This window comes from Clytia hemisphaerica, unplaced genomic scaffold (genome assembly GCF_902728285.1).
Source record: "Clytia hemisphaerica strain Z4C2 unplaced genomic scaffold, Clytia hemisphaerica genome assembly, whole genome shotgun sequence".
Lineage (NCBI taxonomy): Eukaryota > Metazoa > Cnidaria > Hydrozoa > Leptothecata > Clytiidae > Clytia > Clytia hemisphaerica.
The window spans coordinates 1,395,359-1,412,152 of NW_027104146.1; the positions used below are offsets into that span (position 1 = coordinate 1,395,359).

The window sequence follows — 16,794 nt, forward strand, 5'->3', positions numbered from 1 at the left end:
TTAGTATTTTGCTTCACCTCGCAAGAATATTCGAAAGAAACTCTAACTTTAGGTTTTTCACGAGGCTAACAAAGGGATACCAGAACAAAAAACATAAAGGAGATAGTTTGAGGCATTTCTTGCTATAACAACCTCCCTAATATTTTATCTACAAATAAAAATATGACTTCTTTGTAAAACACGAGCCAAATGTACCAAAAAAGAATAGAGCTGAAGGTTTGCAGAATTTAAATTTATTCCTGCTCACTTTTTACTTTCTCCTGGCCGGTGGGGATTGATTTTATCAATTTAAATTATCAATTTAAATCATGGGTAAACAACGAAAGAAGAAGAACCTTCCAGCTCAAGATGAAGTTCAGGACACTACAGGTATTGATCTCAATAACCCAAAAAAAATAAAATGTTTTCCTTTTTAAAATCTCTTTTATTAAATTAAAGGCCTGCCTTAACCTTTTTGAACCTAGGTACCTCAAGAACCTAGGTACCTGAATGCCGTACTTGATACATCCTGCTTCTGAATGCCGTACATGTACGCAATTTAATAGACACGTCTTTCTTGCGCCATATCTTTTATTGGCTTGCTTGGTAATCCCCCAGGCGTATTAATCGAACAGTTAGATTACTAATCAAATTTTGTCGAACTTAGTCGAATGACAAAAGTTCGTTTAAATTCTTTAATTGAACGACAAAAGTTTGATTAAATTCTTCAATCAAACTTTTCAAAAGTCGCTAAAATTGTGAGTATTTAAATTAAGTTTGACAAAACATAATATTACGACCCAATCAATCTAGAAAGTAAGGCATGTACGCCCCGGATAGCCTGGGAATCCATGCTATGATTTCTTCTTTGATAAACTGATGGCGAAATGTATAGCATGGTATGGGCTGAGAGTTTGAATTTCTCAGATCCTAATAACGGTTGAAAACATAGCCAATCAAATTTTGCTATTCTTTTACTGGTGACACTTTCTTAGAGAAAGCAGGAGAAAGCGCAACTTTCAAAATTTGGTTTTTATTTTAGTAAGTGAGGACAGCGCTAAATTTGAATTTCCCACCGTAAAAAATGTGAGTCCAAACAGAGGTCCCGGCCGGGGTTCTGCGGGGAGTTGGGTCGGTGCCCACTGGTCAGGGGATGTGAGGGTACACGCCTGCACCGGTGGGGGTCCTTCAAAGTTCCTCAAAGTGTTGTCAAAATCCGGCAAAAATTGGAAAATTGGCGAAAATTGGTCAAAATTGGGAAAAATGACCTCATTTGGGTACCACCGTGGACGGCCCCTGGGGGTCCCGGCCGGGGTTCCGGGAGTTTGATCGGAGCCCACTGGTCAGGGGGATGTGAGTGTACATGCCTGCACCAGCGAGGGTGCTTCGAAGTTCCTCAAAGTGTCGTCAAAGGCCGGCAAAAAGTGCCTTCAGTTGCTTGGGTTTTCTCAAATTTTTATTTGATTAAATTTGACAAAGTTCGATTAAGTTTGATTAAGTTCGATTAATGTAATTGAACTAATCCAACTGTTGAGGTCTCTTTAAAAAAAGTATGATTAAGTTCAATTTCAGTAATCAAACTTTTAAATCGAACTTTGTATTTTGAGAAATTTGTGAGTATTCGATTAAAGTTTGACAACCGAACTTAGTCATACATTAATCAGCCAACAAAGTTCGATTTTTAAGTTCGACAAAGTTCAATTAAAAATATCGTTCGATTGGTTTGATTGATTACGTCTGGGTAATCGTCCAAAAAAGACAAAAAAGAAAGTAGAGAGTCTAAGCTTTCCCTTGATATATAATGATGTAATGGTGCTGTGGTATAGTGGTCATTGACCTTGGTTGTTACACAGGCGACTGAGGTTCGATTCCCACTCGCAGCAGTTCACTTAAGGCAAGTGAATGAACCTTCCCCCGGGTCAACCCATGCCATAGGGGAATTGGGTAGTCAGTCCAAGGTGCTGACGGGGCGCTCATTGAAAGCGTCTATAGTTGCAAAAAATAGGCCTCAAAGCCTCCTGCAACTCAACCAAATAGAAATAGAAATAGAAATGTTATTATCATATGGTGAGTCAGCACTTTTCAAAAATAACACTTATTCAAATGGCGGACAGAAAATCATTGATTTCTGAGAAAAGTGACTGCTGTTTGGAAAGCCATTGTGAGCAGTAGAATGTTTTTTAGATGCTAATTTTTGGTATAAGGCTTCAGGACTAAGTATATAATGATAAAATACTAAAGAAGAATTTAATAATTAAACTTCCCCCACTTTTTTTTGCATAGGAAGTGAAAAATACCAAAAAAGTGACATTACCGAGAAATGAGGAAAAAAACATGGTGAATAAGGAGCTACCATTTTAGTTAAAGTATTTTATTTGGATTGATACCCAACCTAAAAGCTGCAAAATTTAACTAGCTTTTCAGCAATCTCTGTCCTCGAGATGATTTCTGCCATACTCTGAAAACTGGAAGATCAGCAAGACAACCTTTGTCCTTTGACGAGGAAAGTTGCATTCAAAGTTGCAATGATTTGACTCAAATCATATCACTTCATGCATCAAAAGAAGCCAAAAAAGGCGCTGTGGTTTAGTGGTCATTGACCTTGGTTGCTGCACAGGCGACTGAGGTTCGGTTCCCACTCGCAGTGGTTCGCTTGGCAAGTAAATGGGCCATTCCAGAATTTGTCTGTAAAAGGGGGGCAGACGACACGGGATTTCCAAGGACAAAAGTTTTCACCAAATTTCAAAATTCCAAGGCGAGAGAAGAAGATGAATGAGGCCAAAAAAAAAAGTAGTCTTGTTTCCGGAAATCGGCCGGGTGAACTTTTTTTTGGAAAAAAATAGATCTCACCCGGCCGCAAATAGAAAAAAACTTTTTTTTTTGTGCAATCGAAGAAAAAAAACTTTTTTTCAAACTGAATATTTCAGACAAGTAAGCTAAAGAACGCAAAACGTTTTCTCAATATGTGACGAGTGCAAAGGTAACGGAAAAAAGTCATGAAGAGGGGTCCAATCCAAACCGCCAAAGCAAACAAACAGCGAGCTCGTCGCAATAAAAAAGATACATAAAGAGTTTATTTTCCATTTTACGATCCATTTAACGATTTTATTCAAAGATTTATAAAGAGTTTATTTTCCATTTTACGATTTTACGATCCATTTAACGATTGTATTCAAAGATTTACGTATGTCACTTGTGTTTTGAAAAAGAAAATCTTCTGTCACAAATGTTTTCTACTTTCCTGTTTTATGTTGTTGTGAATAGAATTACCTTAGAGTACAGCTTCTTCTTAAAATTTCGTTTTTTCAAGTAAAGAGACATCAAACCTGGATTATTTTTTTGTACACGTCAATTAGAGTTTTTCTAGGAAAATTGAAAAAAAAAAAATTTTCCGGCCGCCCGGGTGAGATTTTTTTTCGTCACCCGCATTTCCGGAAACAAAACTACTTTTTTTTTTGGCCTGAATTTCCAAGGTAATTGAATTAAAAAAGGCAAAAAAGAGTGGAATATCTGATGTATTTAGCTGAAGTACATGGATTTTCATCTGAATTTCCAACTACCACTGGAAAAAAAAAAATATTTCCGAGGCTAGAAAAAATTTAAAAATGCAAACAAAAATTTTCTGGAGTGGCCCAATGAACCTTTGCCCGGGTCAACCCATGCCATGTGAGGATGACTGGGGGTAGTCAGTTCAAGGTGCTGACGGGGCGCTAATTGAAAGTGTCTATAGTTGCAAAAATGAGCCGCCTCAGACAGTGTTGCTGGAATCCCTCAGATCCTTGTTTAGAAAAAGCTATACCTGTTTACTTATTTCTTGCCAGATTCAACAAGCCATCAACCAACAAAATTAATACTAATATCAGAAAATTCACACGACCTTTCCACTAGACACTTCTAAATTATCTGCCATTATGAAGATGTTCCGAAATTAACCAATCGGGTTTACAATCGGAATTCCTCTGGGAGTTAGCGAGTCGGGAAATGTAAAGTTATGTAATAGGTAATACATAATTTTTCCGGGGGTAAAACGTATAAATAAAATTGAAATGGTTTGTTTTTTTCTTCATTATAAATTTAAGTTTCTATTATCAAAATTCTAGAAATGCTAGTTTGTAGACCATATTAGAAAATGGTTATATATTTCGCAAAATAAACACTTACAAAAGCTATTACTTACTTTTTTTACCCCCGCTTTTTAAACAGCGTCTTCTGTGGGTGTGATATCAGGCGGAGACAAAACGCCCTCATCGTAAGATTCTCGGGTCGTCTTATTGTTTGTTCCTTTTGTCGAGTCTGTCGGTCCTATTGTTCATGCTAAATCCATACACGATGACGTCAATGTTTGGCGGCATACCTGAAAATAAAAACAAAACGATTATCATATTATTTTTGCATGAATTACGCTACCTTATACGTCATTATAAAATTATACAAAACGAAAGCGAGTCTAGGCCGCCTGCCTAGAGCGCGGGCCCTAATATTTTTTTTCTCGCGGTCTTCAGGGGAAAACGAAAGTGATCGATATTCTTCGAAGGAAGAATTTGCCAAACAAACCCCTAGACAAAAAGATGTATTTTGAGGTTGGGAATGGATCCTGCGAAGATGAAAAAATTTTGACTTGGCGTTTTTTTGGCAAAGCCAAAAACTCTAATTTTTTTTTTCTCTCAAGCTAAAAAGGTTACGGGTTTTGGGCAATCGAGGCAAAAATCAGCAAAAAGCTGGTGTTTTCCGTAAATCTTAGAATCGCGATAAGATCCTCACTGTCAAAGCCTCCTGCGACTCAACCAAATAGAAAAAAAGCCTATTGGAGTGTAATCACTGAGAATTGCTATACCATGATTAATATTTTCACCCAACAAAAGATATATATGGGCAAGCATCTAGACCTTTTTGCCTTTTCATCCGCCATCTTGAATTGTATGCAAAAAATGATGATGAATTTGTTGTGGTTAGATCTCATAGGAAAATATGCAAATCAAAGTTTGTAAATATGAATGGCAGCTTTCAAGAGCTTAATCTTGGTACCATTGTCAACTTCCCCCCAACTTGCCTTTCCTCAAAAGTGAAGAAGAAGAAATATGTGGCATTATGATGGAGTGCCTGAGGTCACCAGCGGTGGTATATTACACACTTGTAATTTGTTCATTATATTGAAGCGTTATCTAATATTTCCATGGCAGATTGGCGGCCGCTCACGCTAGAGCTCTAAAGGAGCAGGTCAATTTCCCATCAGAGAGGAATGATAGTTTGCCTTTGATGTGCTGTATCTCCAGTCGGGTTCAAGTACCCTTGTGCGTAGACCTAAAGATATTTCGCGGAGGGCGCTCTATAAATTTCAAATCAATGTCAGCTATTTCGAAAAATAACAAAATAATTAATAAAGCGCGCTAGCAGTGAAAATTCATTTGTCATGGTCTCTTGTTGCACAAATGTTGGCTCATTCGTATTGTTAAATGCTATGTCTATGGACACAAAAATACGACTATGTGTCCTACAGATATTGTTCCAATGATTATAATATTTCTTTATAAGATGCTTTTTGTCTTTTTAATCTTTTTGTAAACTTGCATATGTTTTGCATATTTTTAAACTAAATCCAACCATGGTTTTTTCATTCCTGTATTTTTACATATATAATATAACTCAATATGGCGTATGTAAAGGCGAAAAGGTCTATACTGTTGCTAAGATGTTACCTTGAAATAAAAAATAAAACCACTGAAAACGAAAATAAAATAGACCCATACTCTAAATCTCATAATTTCGATATGCGAGTTTTAGTCTAAACTGTTTGGTTATCACATTAACCCTTTTTCCCACAAAAACTAAATATGTGTTTTGTTGACTAAATAAACATTTTATAAAACTACTCAAATTATCAACGCTAATTGGTTTCCTCCTGTTTGGTGGCCATTGAAAAATTATTCTTTTCAAAACAATGATAAGGAAAAATAAATGCACATAAATACGCATAAATATGCATTAATGGGTCATTGTTTTCATGCTGCAATTTTTAATTTTTCAACATGCCATCCCTACTAGCAAAAGGTCTATTCAAGGTCTGTGCAGGCCGTCAAACAAAGGGAACCCGGACATGGATATCAGGTTGTCTTTTGGTTTTTAAAGCTGCAAAGCGATCGAAAAGAAACATGGAAAAGGACAATTTGGCATGGAATGAACTTCTCTAAAATCGATATTTCGAGTGATTTGCATACCATGAATAAACATCCACCTACCAGGGCCTGAAATAACGGTGGGACATCAGAATTGTCCGACCCAATTGCTGGAATGTCTGACTAAATTAGATTCTGGTCAAACATAATATCTGTCCCATTTTCTTTTCAGTTCCCTTTAAAAATTGAATAAAGTTAAAAGATTTGACTTAAAATTAAAATTTGAAGTTAGCAACTTCCTTTATTTACACAAAGAAACTCTCTGCAGTTAAAAATTTCCTCTATTCTTTGTGTCTGAAAGCAAACAATTCATTCTTTTTCAAGTTTGCTTAAGTCAAAATCATTAGTTCCTGAAAATTACCAAGGAGTCTGTTTACCTTCTTTGTGATCAATGCAAAATTTTACAAGAAGCTGGTATTAGACTAAGGTATTGGGGGCCTATAAATTTGGAAATAAATTGTGGAACACCAGGTGAATTTTCATTCATAAAATAAAGACTACCCATAAATTGCTTGTAAGAAACGCAGTAGGTTAAGATAAAGAGTCCTGTCTGAGAGGGAGAAGTAAAAGGATCTTGGATGTATCACAGATTTTAGATCAATTTGTAGTACTTCTTCAATCTTTATATAATATCAGAGTACTTTAGCACAGATTAAACAATCAAAATCTTTTTCTTAGCAAACCTAATATTGTTGCTACCAGTAAACATTTTGAAACTTTTAACTTTATTTTTCTATCATAGGTGTTCCTCGCTCATTTGTTTTTCACCGTGGAGTTGTTGGAAAGACAGTGGTCAACTTGGTCAATGACATCAAACATGTAATGCAGCCTTTTACAGCCTTGAATCTCAAGGTGACCAAAAATAATGTTCTAAAGGACTTCGTTCATGTAGCTGGACCATATGGTGTGACTCATTTTATCATTTTATCCAAAACAGAAAAGGCACCCTATTTAAAGATTTGTAGACTCCCTAGAGGCCCTACACTGACTTTTAAAGTGAATGAATATTCTTTAATGAAAGATGTTATTAGTATCTTAAAAAGACCAAAATCTCTTGATCAACAATTCAAGCACCCCAGTCTTGCAGTACTGAATGGATTCAGTAATGAAGAAGCACACACAAAGTTAATGTCAACAGTTTTTCAAAACATGTTTCCTCCTCTGAAAGTTCAAAAGGTCAAATTGAGCAATATCAGAAGATGTAGTGTTTTTGATTATGATAGTTCTACTGGTTTGGTGGAGTTTAGACACTTCCATATAGAAGCCAAACCAACAGGGCTCAGTCGTGGTGTGAAAAAGCTTTTGAAAAACAAAATCCCAAACCTCGGCAAACTTGAAGACATCAGTGATTTTATGGCTGGTGGTGCATACCTTTCAGAAAGCGAGGGAGAAGAACCTGCTGAGTCTCAAGTCACCCTACCACAAGCAGTGCGAGGACGTGGAAATATGAAGTCGTCACAAAGTGCCATTAGGCTTACAGAAATGGGTCCAAGACTTCAATTGATGTTGCTAAAAATTGAAGAAGGAGTTTGTGAGGGAGAAGTGATGTATCACAAGTACGAAAGCAAAACAAAGAAAGAAATGAAGGAACTTAAAGCACGTAAAGTTAAAGCTAAAGAAGAGAAGGATAAACGCAGGCAAGAGCAAGAAGGAAATGTTGCACGCAAACAACAAGCAAAAGAAGATCACAAGGAGAGGAGTTTGGCTGGCATGAAGAGAAAAATGGAAGAATCAGGGGAAACGCAGGAAGGATCTAGTGAAACTGTGGAGGAAAATGAGAAGCAAGATACCTCAATGAGTGAAACAGAAGAAGAAGAACAGGAAGAAGTCGAGCTAACAAAACCAAAAAAGAAAAAGAGAAATATACCTCCTCAACCAAAATCCAAAGCAAAACCAGCTGGCAAGTTTAGTAAAACAAAAGGAAAGAAACATTTAAAGCATAAAAAATGATGTAGTTTCTACTTTTGTAAACAACTTTTTATAGGGTTTTTATATTTTACTATTTTACTAGATAGCATAAAAACAATCATGATATGATAAAAAAATTTCTTAAACTATTTTCTTTGATGATAAAGACGGAGCCAGTCAAAATTCCAAGCAAATAGTCTCTAGCCATTTTTTATGTAGAAATTGAGTTTTGGCCTTCAGAGTAACAGATCTAGGTGGTAAATACCTGCTTCAGGCCCCACAACTTTTTGAACTCCCTCAAGTACACCTTATGAAGTTTTAATTTCAAGGATAAAAAAAAATTTAATTTTGTTCACTATCTTCATCATTTTAAACTTTTTAATACAAAAAAAAACAATAATTGAGTTTTTCAGTTGTATAACGGCCACAAAAAAGTGCTTGGAATTTTCACTGACGCTATATGATTATTGTTGGTCTTGGTAATGACATTGTTTTCAAATATTTCTTACCTATCTTTTCGTCCCAGAAAGTAATGTCCAAGATCCAAAAATGAAAAATTTTTGTAAAAATTCCTCCAGCCTATCCATTCCCTCTTATTTTATAGTGTAAACATTGTTAAAAAAAGGAATAGTTAGAGATGGCATCAACAGATTATACTTCATACATTTTTGCTATTATTGTTTTGCTTGGAGGTATTATTGGTTATGCAAAGAAAGGTATGTTGTACATACCTTAAAGTGGATTAGATTTTGGCTGGATGTATTTGCAAAATTTTTGATCATTTTCATGATTGGTCCCTGCAAAAAAATTAAAATCCAAGAGAAACAGGCAAAATTTTGTCAATCCGAAATTTGCAAAAAAAAGCCCACTTGAAAATTAATCCACATTAAGGTATATATAATGTGCTATAACTGATTGAACTGCCTTTATGGGTTCCCACTGGTACTGCCACTGTTAGGTCCCAGCTGGTGGTATGCAGTGCGAGGTAGCGTATCTTGAACAGGATGTTAAATGACATTGTAAAATTAAATCTTAATAAATACTTCAAGGCAGGGTTTCATTTGCAAGTGTGTTCTTGTGTCAAAATGAAAAAATATATAAACTAGATATATATAAAAGTATTTTATAAGCATCAGTAGTAGCAAGCTTTTTGCTTTGCAATTTCAGAAGGTACTGCTTACTAGGTTTTAACATTATCTATGTTTTAGGAAGTATTCCATCTTTGGCAGCTGGTGTTGTGTTTTCAGCTATTCTTGCCTATGGTGCTTCAAGGTCTTCAGCAAACTCAAGAGATGTAGGAGTCTTGCTAGGTAGGACATCAACAAACCAATCAGTAATTTCCAAGTCATTTAGATTGCCATTTTGATTGTTTGAATAAAAGAGCAATATAATATTTTCAGTTCTAAAATTGTGTGTCATCTTACAGTAGTCAATACTTTGTTACTAAGTAAACATTATCAATATTCGATTTGCTCTACTTTTAATTTCAGTGGCAAGTCTAATTTTGGCATTTGTTATGGGCTCAAGATTTTTCAAGACTGGAAAATTTATGCCAGCTGGACTTGTTTTCATTCTCAGGTAAACTAATAACTATAATCATGCGAGGTATGTAAAATACGCTTGAAAATACCAAACTTTTCTCTCTCCATTTGTGTCTTTTTCTATGTTTTGTTTTCTTTTTTCTCTGTCCTCTATTTTGATAAAATCAACATCAAAACATTTGAAAAAGAATCGAGTCATAAAAAATGGAAACATTTCATGATGACTCTTTCTATAACTTGTTGTATATTATGGATTGAAAGAAAATTTTTCAGAGCATAGCATTGTACAATTAATAATAATGATATTCATATACTTTAGGCGTACAAACTTTTGCGGGAAGAAGCTTTTGCGAGGTTGAAAAATCGCAAAATTTACAACATTTATTTTCGCAAACTAGAGGAAATCGTTGGATAAAAATGAGAATTTCTGAATGAAAATTGACTTAAAAGTGAAAATTTTCATAAATCCGATTAAGGTGGTTGCTCTTCGACTTTAAAACGGCATGAAAGGATAATAATATTATGCCAAAATTTGATATTTACTACGATTTCATGGTTTTATAGATTTTTTTTGAGAATTTTTCGCGAGCATAAACTTTCGCGAATTGCCCTGTTAATTTACTTTTGCGAAAAAGGCCAAAATTCGCGAAAATCGCGAAAGTTTCTGCTCGTGAAAGTTTGTACGCCTTTGTATGCCCAAAACATAAGAAACAAAATGAAGGTAGTAAATCCTAATAAGGGGTTTCAAACCATATCTTCTATAACTAACTTGCATTAGCTTTTTTTAGATTACTGTTGTGTTGAATTAAGACATGAAATTAAATGTTGTTTTTATTTTTGTTCTTCGTTTTAGTGTTGGAAATTTGATTAGAAATGCATACATCTACAAACAATCATAATAATTTTGCAACTATTTTGTAACTAGACATTATTTTGTATTTGCATTTTTTACTACTCTATACTGGGGAAAAGGCTTTCGCTCTTGTTTTGAATATCTTAAATTTTGTATTTATAGAGGTGGATAAAATGGAAGTTTTTTTTACTTTTTCGTTTATTAAATTTGGCCAAGAATTTTATTAGCCTATCCTTCTAAAGCGTTAGAGTGCTATAGACAATTTATCTACCTAGCACTTAAAAGAAAAGATGTCTATTTATTTTAAGCAGCAGTAATTGTCAATTGATGTATGTTTATTTTTTAGGAAAAAAGAAAAAAAAGATGTATTGAATACAAAGAATTGGAACTTTGAAGATGTCATATTCTGTGAAAGGTCGTGTTGAATTTAAAGACGAGACAGTGATTGTCTTGAAACCTGACCATGTCTCACTTGGAAAATGTGCATTATGTAATAACTTTGTTCGAAGGTATTCCTCTGTCAACGATCTAGAAATTGAAAGTATGCTGAAAGATGGATGCGTTTTTAAAGGTTACAAAAAGGTCAAGACGGTATCTGTTGAGGAAGAGGCATTCTCCAATATGCATTTTGTTTTGTTGCTGTCGAAATCAAACAGTGATGTCGACGATGAGGTTAAACAAGTTTGTATCCGTAGAATCGCCAAAGTTAGAATCCCAATGGAAGGATTGGGCACCACTCATGAGGTGGTCACCAGTAGCAATGCATCCTCGGTCATAATAATCATTGACAGGAAAAACAAAAAGATTTTCCTCTCTCATTTCAAAAAACAAACTATGAAACAAATTGTTATACCGATCGACGAACAACACAGGGGTCTTTGGAAATTTGAACTTGTATCGGATGTGTTATATATTGATAATAGTGAACTGCAATTTGTTAATTTCAACACTGAAGTTCCCTTTTACCGTAAAATTCATTTGGGTTATGGTCAAGTTGCTTTATTCTATTCCAACGATATGGTGGCACTTGCTCAAAAGAATGGGGAAAAATCGGAATCACCAGAAGCTGCTACGATTGTATGTGATATGTTGAGGGAAAATATACACCACAAACAAGTTTTGGTTGAAAAGGAACTTCTTACTCTTCTGCTAGAAAGTACAATAAGCGTCTTACATATCAACAATAAATTTATTTGGTTGGTTTTTAATGGTTCTGAAATTAAAGTTTTCAATACGTCTGGTTTTGTTAATGATTTGATCGAAATCACAACATTGAACGTTTTGGATTTATTTGTAAATTGTGATTCAGCTTCTTACAAAGGTGTTTGTTATTGTCGGAACACACAGCAAGCTTACATTGTGTATGCAAGGACCATTCATGAAGAAGTTTCAAGCTCTATTGTTGGTTTAAATTTACAAACCCTCAAAATTTCATGTGTATTAGACTTGCAATTAACTTTGAACAGAAGGCCTGAGATCAAGATTCACGTATCACCAATAGGGCACAAGCTATTTGTCCAAGAAACATTTGATGACAAATTGATTTTCTTTCAAGTTTTTAAACTACTACCTGCAGATTTGAAGCTACAAAATATTATAAAGCAGTACATTTGGGAAAACTTATCAGAAGATGCTCTGCTCGATCGTTTTTTGCCCAAAGATTTAAAAGCAGAACTTGAAGAAGGATTTTAAAGAACATCAGTTTTATTATTGGCAATACATTGGAGGGCTCTACCATTATATTTCAAAAGAAATTGACGAAAATTTTTGACTTAGATTCATAGTAGAGTTTTTAAACTTAAAATTTAAAAAAGATATTTTTTAAAAGACATGTACCTTTTTAAAAGGAGTACTTAACTTAGCTTTGTAAATGTAAAAAATAGCTTGGTAATAATTTATGATGAAAGTGTTGATAGGATTTGAGGAGTACGAATGAAAGAATTGGCATGACTTATGGTAATTTTCATTTTTAGAGTTCTGACAATAAACAAAAATTGCGAAGGATGGGTGTGTGTGACCTGTGTTCTTCTGAAATCTGTTTATAAGCCTTCATTATCCATTGCACAATAATGAAATTTAGCAGATAATTTAGTATGAATCATAGTGTATGTAAATTATACACTAAAAGTAGAGTTTGTAAATGAGCCTTCAGAAATCATAATAATCTTTTGTAAATATATACAGTTTTCATTCTTTACTTCATATACTTGTAGTGTTATTTAAAAAGAAATTTTAACAACGATTTCTTTTTTTAATCCTTCCAAAACTATCTAAACCTGTCACTACCTTTAAATGGGATTAAATTTCGCGGTTGAGCTCATCAACGAAATTTTAAGATTTCACGAGGACTTAATTAATAATAATAAAACATATATTGCAAGTGGCATGCTCCGAAAAATTCTTAAGAGTTTGGCAGCTGAAGAATTGTTCCGGCACAAAGGGCCACTAATTTCGCGGATGGCACTATAAGGAGACAATATTTTCACGATTTTGTGCCTTTTACTGCCAGATCATGATAACTTGAAAAGAAATTTATTTAAAGTTTTTTGAGTTATGTTTAAAAATTTTTTGCGGTTGAGCTCTTTTCAAATCTCCATTCGGACTTAATTTCGCGGATGACACCCAAATCCACGACATTCGCGAAATTTAATTCCCGCGATATTTTATCCCATTAAAGAAAGATCTTATCCTCCTATTTTTTCAAATTCCAAAAGGAGGAGTAAAAGTTTTATGCTACTTATAATAATTATAGTCTCTTCTATTTACATTCAGAAATAAAAAAAACAACATTAGAAATAAAGCAATAATACCATCAAAGACAATGTTATGAAAATAATGACACACTTTGGGTTGTGATTACATGAATAATACTTGCTGGTATCCCTACCACGTGGCAATATGGCTAACAAAAAAATCATCTATATTGGTAACTCTCAATTTTTTTTTAAATTGTTTATTTATGTTTGGTTTGGGTATGTGATTTTTCCCGGACTTCTCTAAAAAACTCAAACAATTTCTTTGGCTACCAATTCTCTGCCCTAAATAGAAACCTATAATCTGCTCAATAAAATGTCCATCTCGTATCAATTTTTTCTTTAATTTTAGGTGGTCTTGCTGAGGAGGTTGACGATAAAATGATTCAAGCAGCGTTCATCCCGTTCGGTGATATATTAGACGTCAACATTCCTATCGATTACGAAACATCCAAACATAGAGGATTTGCATTTCTTGAATTCGAGCTAGCGGAAGATGCAGCAGCCGCCATTGATAACATGAACGAAAGTGAACTGTGTGGTCGAACCATTAGGTGCAATATTGCCAAACCGATGAAGAATGTGGAAGGAGCTTCAAGAGCAGTGTGGAACAGTGATGATTGGCTACAGAAACATGCAGCAAATGAGGGCGTCGATAAGGAAAATAGTGGCGGCGAAAAAGGCGACGGTGAAAAAGTCGCAGGACAAAACCAAGATGAAGTAATTAATATATTCGTTAATACTGCAGTGTTGATTTTAGATGCAATTCCTTTCTTTTTTTTTATGAAAATATTCCACATTGTACTCAAAGTGTCCTAGTGACTTTGATAAGTGTTGGAAAGTGATACCGGCTGACCCACGAAAAAGTATAAGAGTTTGGAGGGTAACTGTGTCCGAAAAAAATTGAATTTTAACTAAATTCTCTTTTCGTGATAAAGAGGAAAGGCAAACTTAAATTTTGATGTATCATTTTTTAATTTTGGAAAAGTAGTTATCGAGATATGGCGGTATAAAGTCAAAAGTCATTATAAAAAATAGTCAAAAAACGTCAAAAAAGATTTATTAATTAATTAATTAACAAATAAAAAGAGACATCGAGTGAGAAGCATATTTTAATTTCTTTTACCGGAAGGATGATAAAGGTTGACAATTCTTTTTTAATCATATTTATTCATTTGGAAAAGTGCGACCCCTAGCATTAATACAGCGACGATCCCTAGCCCTTTTTTTCTTAACGAAAAGACAAAGAAATCGCAAATGATCAAAAGAAAGATGTTTGTTCTGATACAAATTTGTCTTTTTTGACGTTTTTTAACTGTTTTTTATAATGACTTTTGACTTTATACTTCCATATCTCGATAACTACTTTTCCAAAAATAAAAAATGATACATCAAAATTTAAGTTTGCCTTTCCTCTTTACCACGAAAAGAGAATTTAGTTAAAATTCTTTTTTTTTTCGGACACAGTTACCCTCCAAACTCTTATACTTTTTCGTGGGTCACCCGGTAGTATCACCACATTTAAGTGAGATCCTTACTGAATGAAATAAATGCGGGCCTTCTTTTAAGCTTAGCAACGAGAAGTATATAATAACTAAAGACCTTTTCATTTCACCAGACATCTAGTGAGCCAGCTGCTAAGAAGAAACGCACGAATCCTAAATGCTATCTGGACATCAGTATGAACGATCAGTACGCTGGACGAATCGTTATTGAGCTTCGAGCTGATGTTGTTCCTATGACTGCTGGTATGTGAATTTTCTAGCAATTTCCTGATCATTGATAACTTCATCGTATTCTCATTATAACCTTTTCTTCCTTGAAAATTAATAAATGAACTAAAGTTGCCCCTAAATGTTTTATTTGTTGTGTTAACTGTATAGATACTTCTACCCCTATTGTACTAATAGTTTGTTTGTTTTTTGTTGTTTTTTATCAGAAAACTTCAGATGTTTGTGCACACATGAGAAAGGATTTGGTTATCGCAAAAGCTCATTCCATAGGATAATCCCTGGATTTGTATCCTTTTCAAAGAATTTCTTAATATTGTTTTCTAAATTCTACTAACTTCTACTAAGATCGCTTAAATAATTAGTTTTAAGATTTTATCAGATGATTAATAAAGAATACAATTTCCTTAACATTTTTATCAATAATAATAATAGATGTGCCAGGGAGGTGATTTCACGAGAAATGATGGCACGGGAGGTAAAAGAACTACTTTCATATAATTTTGTTTGAAAATCAGTGGAAATGTGGTACTTCCGGCGAATCTTCATCTGCGAACATTTCGTCCGTGCGAATTTTTCTTCGGCACGCTAAATGTTTCTTCTTTTATGGAATATATAAATAATTTGTTCTAGAAATTCTGAAACATTATTGTAAAATGGTAATATTATTTTGTATTCTGATTGTAATAAGATCGCTACTTACTTTGTTATTGAAATTTGTTTTGACTCTTTTTTATTCAGGAAAATCCATATTCGGTAAAAAGTTTGAAGATGAAAATTTTGTGTTGAAACATACTTCTTCTGGTATAATGTCGATGGCCAACTCAGGGCCAAACACGAATGGATCGCAATTCTTCATTTGTACTGAAAAAACAGAATGGTAAGAATATTCTCACAATAACTAAATTACCCAGAATTACCTAGGTAGTCCATTTTTTTAGTTTATCATTATAGTCCATTTTCTTTGAATACTGCGAGACTATATATTGGTTGTATGTACATTCTGCCAATGCTGTGATTGATTCATCGCTATTTCTCATTCCATATTGTCAGCAGAGCTGAAAGACTCATGATGAATTATTAAACTATATACGTTTCTAAAACTACAGGTTAGATGGTAAACATGTTGTATTTGGGAAGGTGGTTCAAGGTATGGAAATTGTCAGAAAAATGGAGGTATGTTTTATGGTTTTCTGCACCCATTAAATTGGATGCTAATCTGACTACTCTGAATGGATTCGCAGAAAATAGGAACTGAGTGAATCGCTTGAATTCTCACATTAATTTATTTTGCTGTTGTCGGTAATGGTTCGTGTATGTTATTCTCCAACCTCTTTGGGAATATTATAATGAGATTGATCAGCGTAAACAAGTTTTCCTGTATAATAAAGATTTTTGAATTTGAATTGAATTTTAGAGTGTTGGAGCAGAGTCTGGGAAAACAAAAAAGAAAGTTGTGATAGAGGACTGTGGTGAATTGAAATGAAGTAGTCTTCAACATGGCACTCGTTTGTTGGAGATGCGCTGAATGGAGTATGCAACCCTGGCATGATAATGTCTACAAAAACCAGTCAATGGTGAAATAAAGAATTAACCCAAGAACTATCGAAGATGGAGCAATCTACTACACTTGCGATCTTTATAGAATTTGATGTCATTGGCATTTAATATTTATCAGAAAACAAATTTTTAACCGTTTTTCAAACTATTTGTAAAATTTTCTTTTAATAACTTTACAATGATAGGAGGGCTAGTATTTTGACATAAGCTTTATGATACAGTTTACAAACGTTTTGTTTTCGAGAGACGATTTTAATTTTCGACCTTTGCTTTGACTCCAGTGTTATTTGTATTTTT

General features: G+C 34.2%; 3 protein-coding genes across 3 annotated transcripts; all 3 read left to right on the plus strand.

Moving 5' to 3' along the window:
* Positions 1–79: 79 nt before the first annotated feature.
* Positions 80–8,207, plus strand: LOC136813890 (suppressor of SWI4 1 homolog). Its single transcript, XM_067070386.1, has 2 exons — positions 80–369; positions 6,895–8,207. The coding sequence occupies exons 1-2, from the start codon at positions 309–311 to the stop codon at positions 8,100–8,102; spliced, it is 1,269 nt and encodes a 422-aa protein (XP_066926487.1). The 5' UTR covers positions 80–308; the 3' UTR covers positions 8,103–8,207.
* Positions 8,208–8,654: 447 nt separating this feature from the next.
* Positions 8,655–10,641, plus strand: LOC136813891 (transmembrane protein 14 homolog). The gene is made up of 4 exons (XM_067070387.1): positions 8,655–8,776; positions 9,269–9,370; positions 9,551–9,638; positions 10,455–10,641. The coding sequence occupies exons 1-4, from the start codon at positions 8,698–8,700 to the stop codon at positions 10,498–10,500; spliced, it is 315 nt and encodes a 104-aa protein (XP_066926488.1). The 5' UTR covers positions 8,655–8,697; the 3' UTR covers positions 10,501–10,641.
* Positions 10,642–13,222: 2,581 nt separating this feature from the next.
* Positions 13,223–16,760, plus strand: LOC136813892 (peptidyl-prolyl cis-trans isomerase-like). The gene is made up of 8 exons (XM_067070389.1): positions 13,223–13,380; positions 13,560–13,927; positions 14,826–14,955; positions 15,147–15,226; positions 15,373–15,415; positions 15,679–15,817; positions 16,047–16,113; positions 16,355–16,760. Exons 1-8 carry the CDS (start codon positions 13,353–13,355, stop codon positions 16,421–16,423), a joined length of 924 nt encoding a protein of 307 aa, XP_066926490.1. The 5' UTR covers positions 13,223–13,352; the 3' UTR covers positions 16,424–16,760.
* The last annotated feature ends 34 nt before the right edge of the window (positions 16,761–16,794 follow it).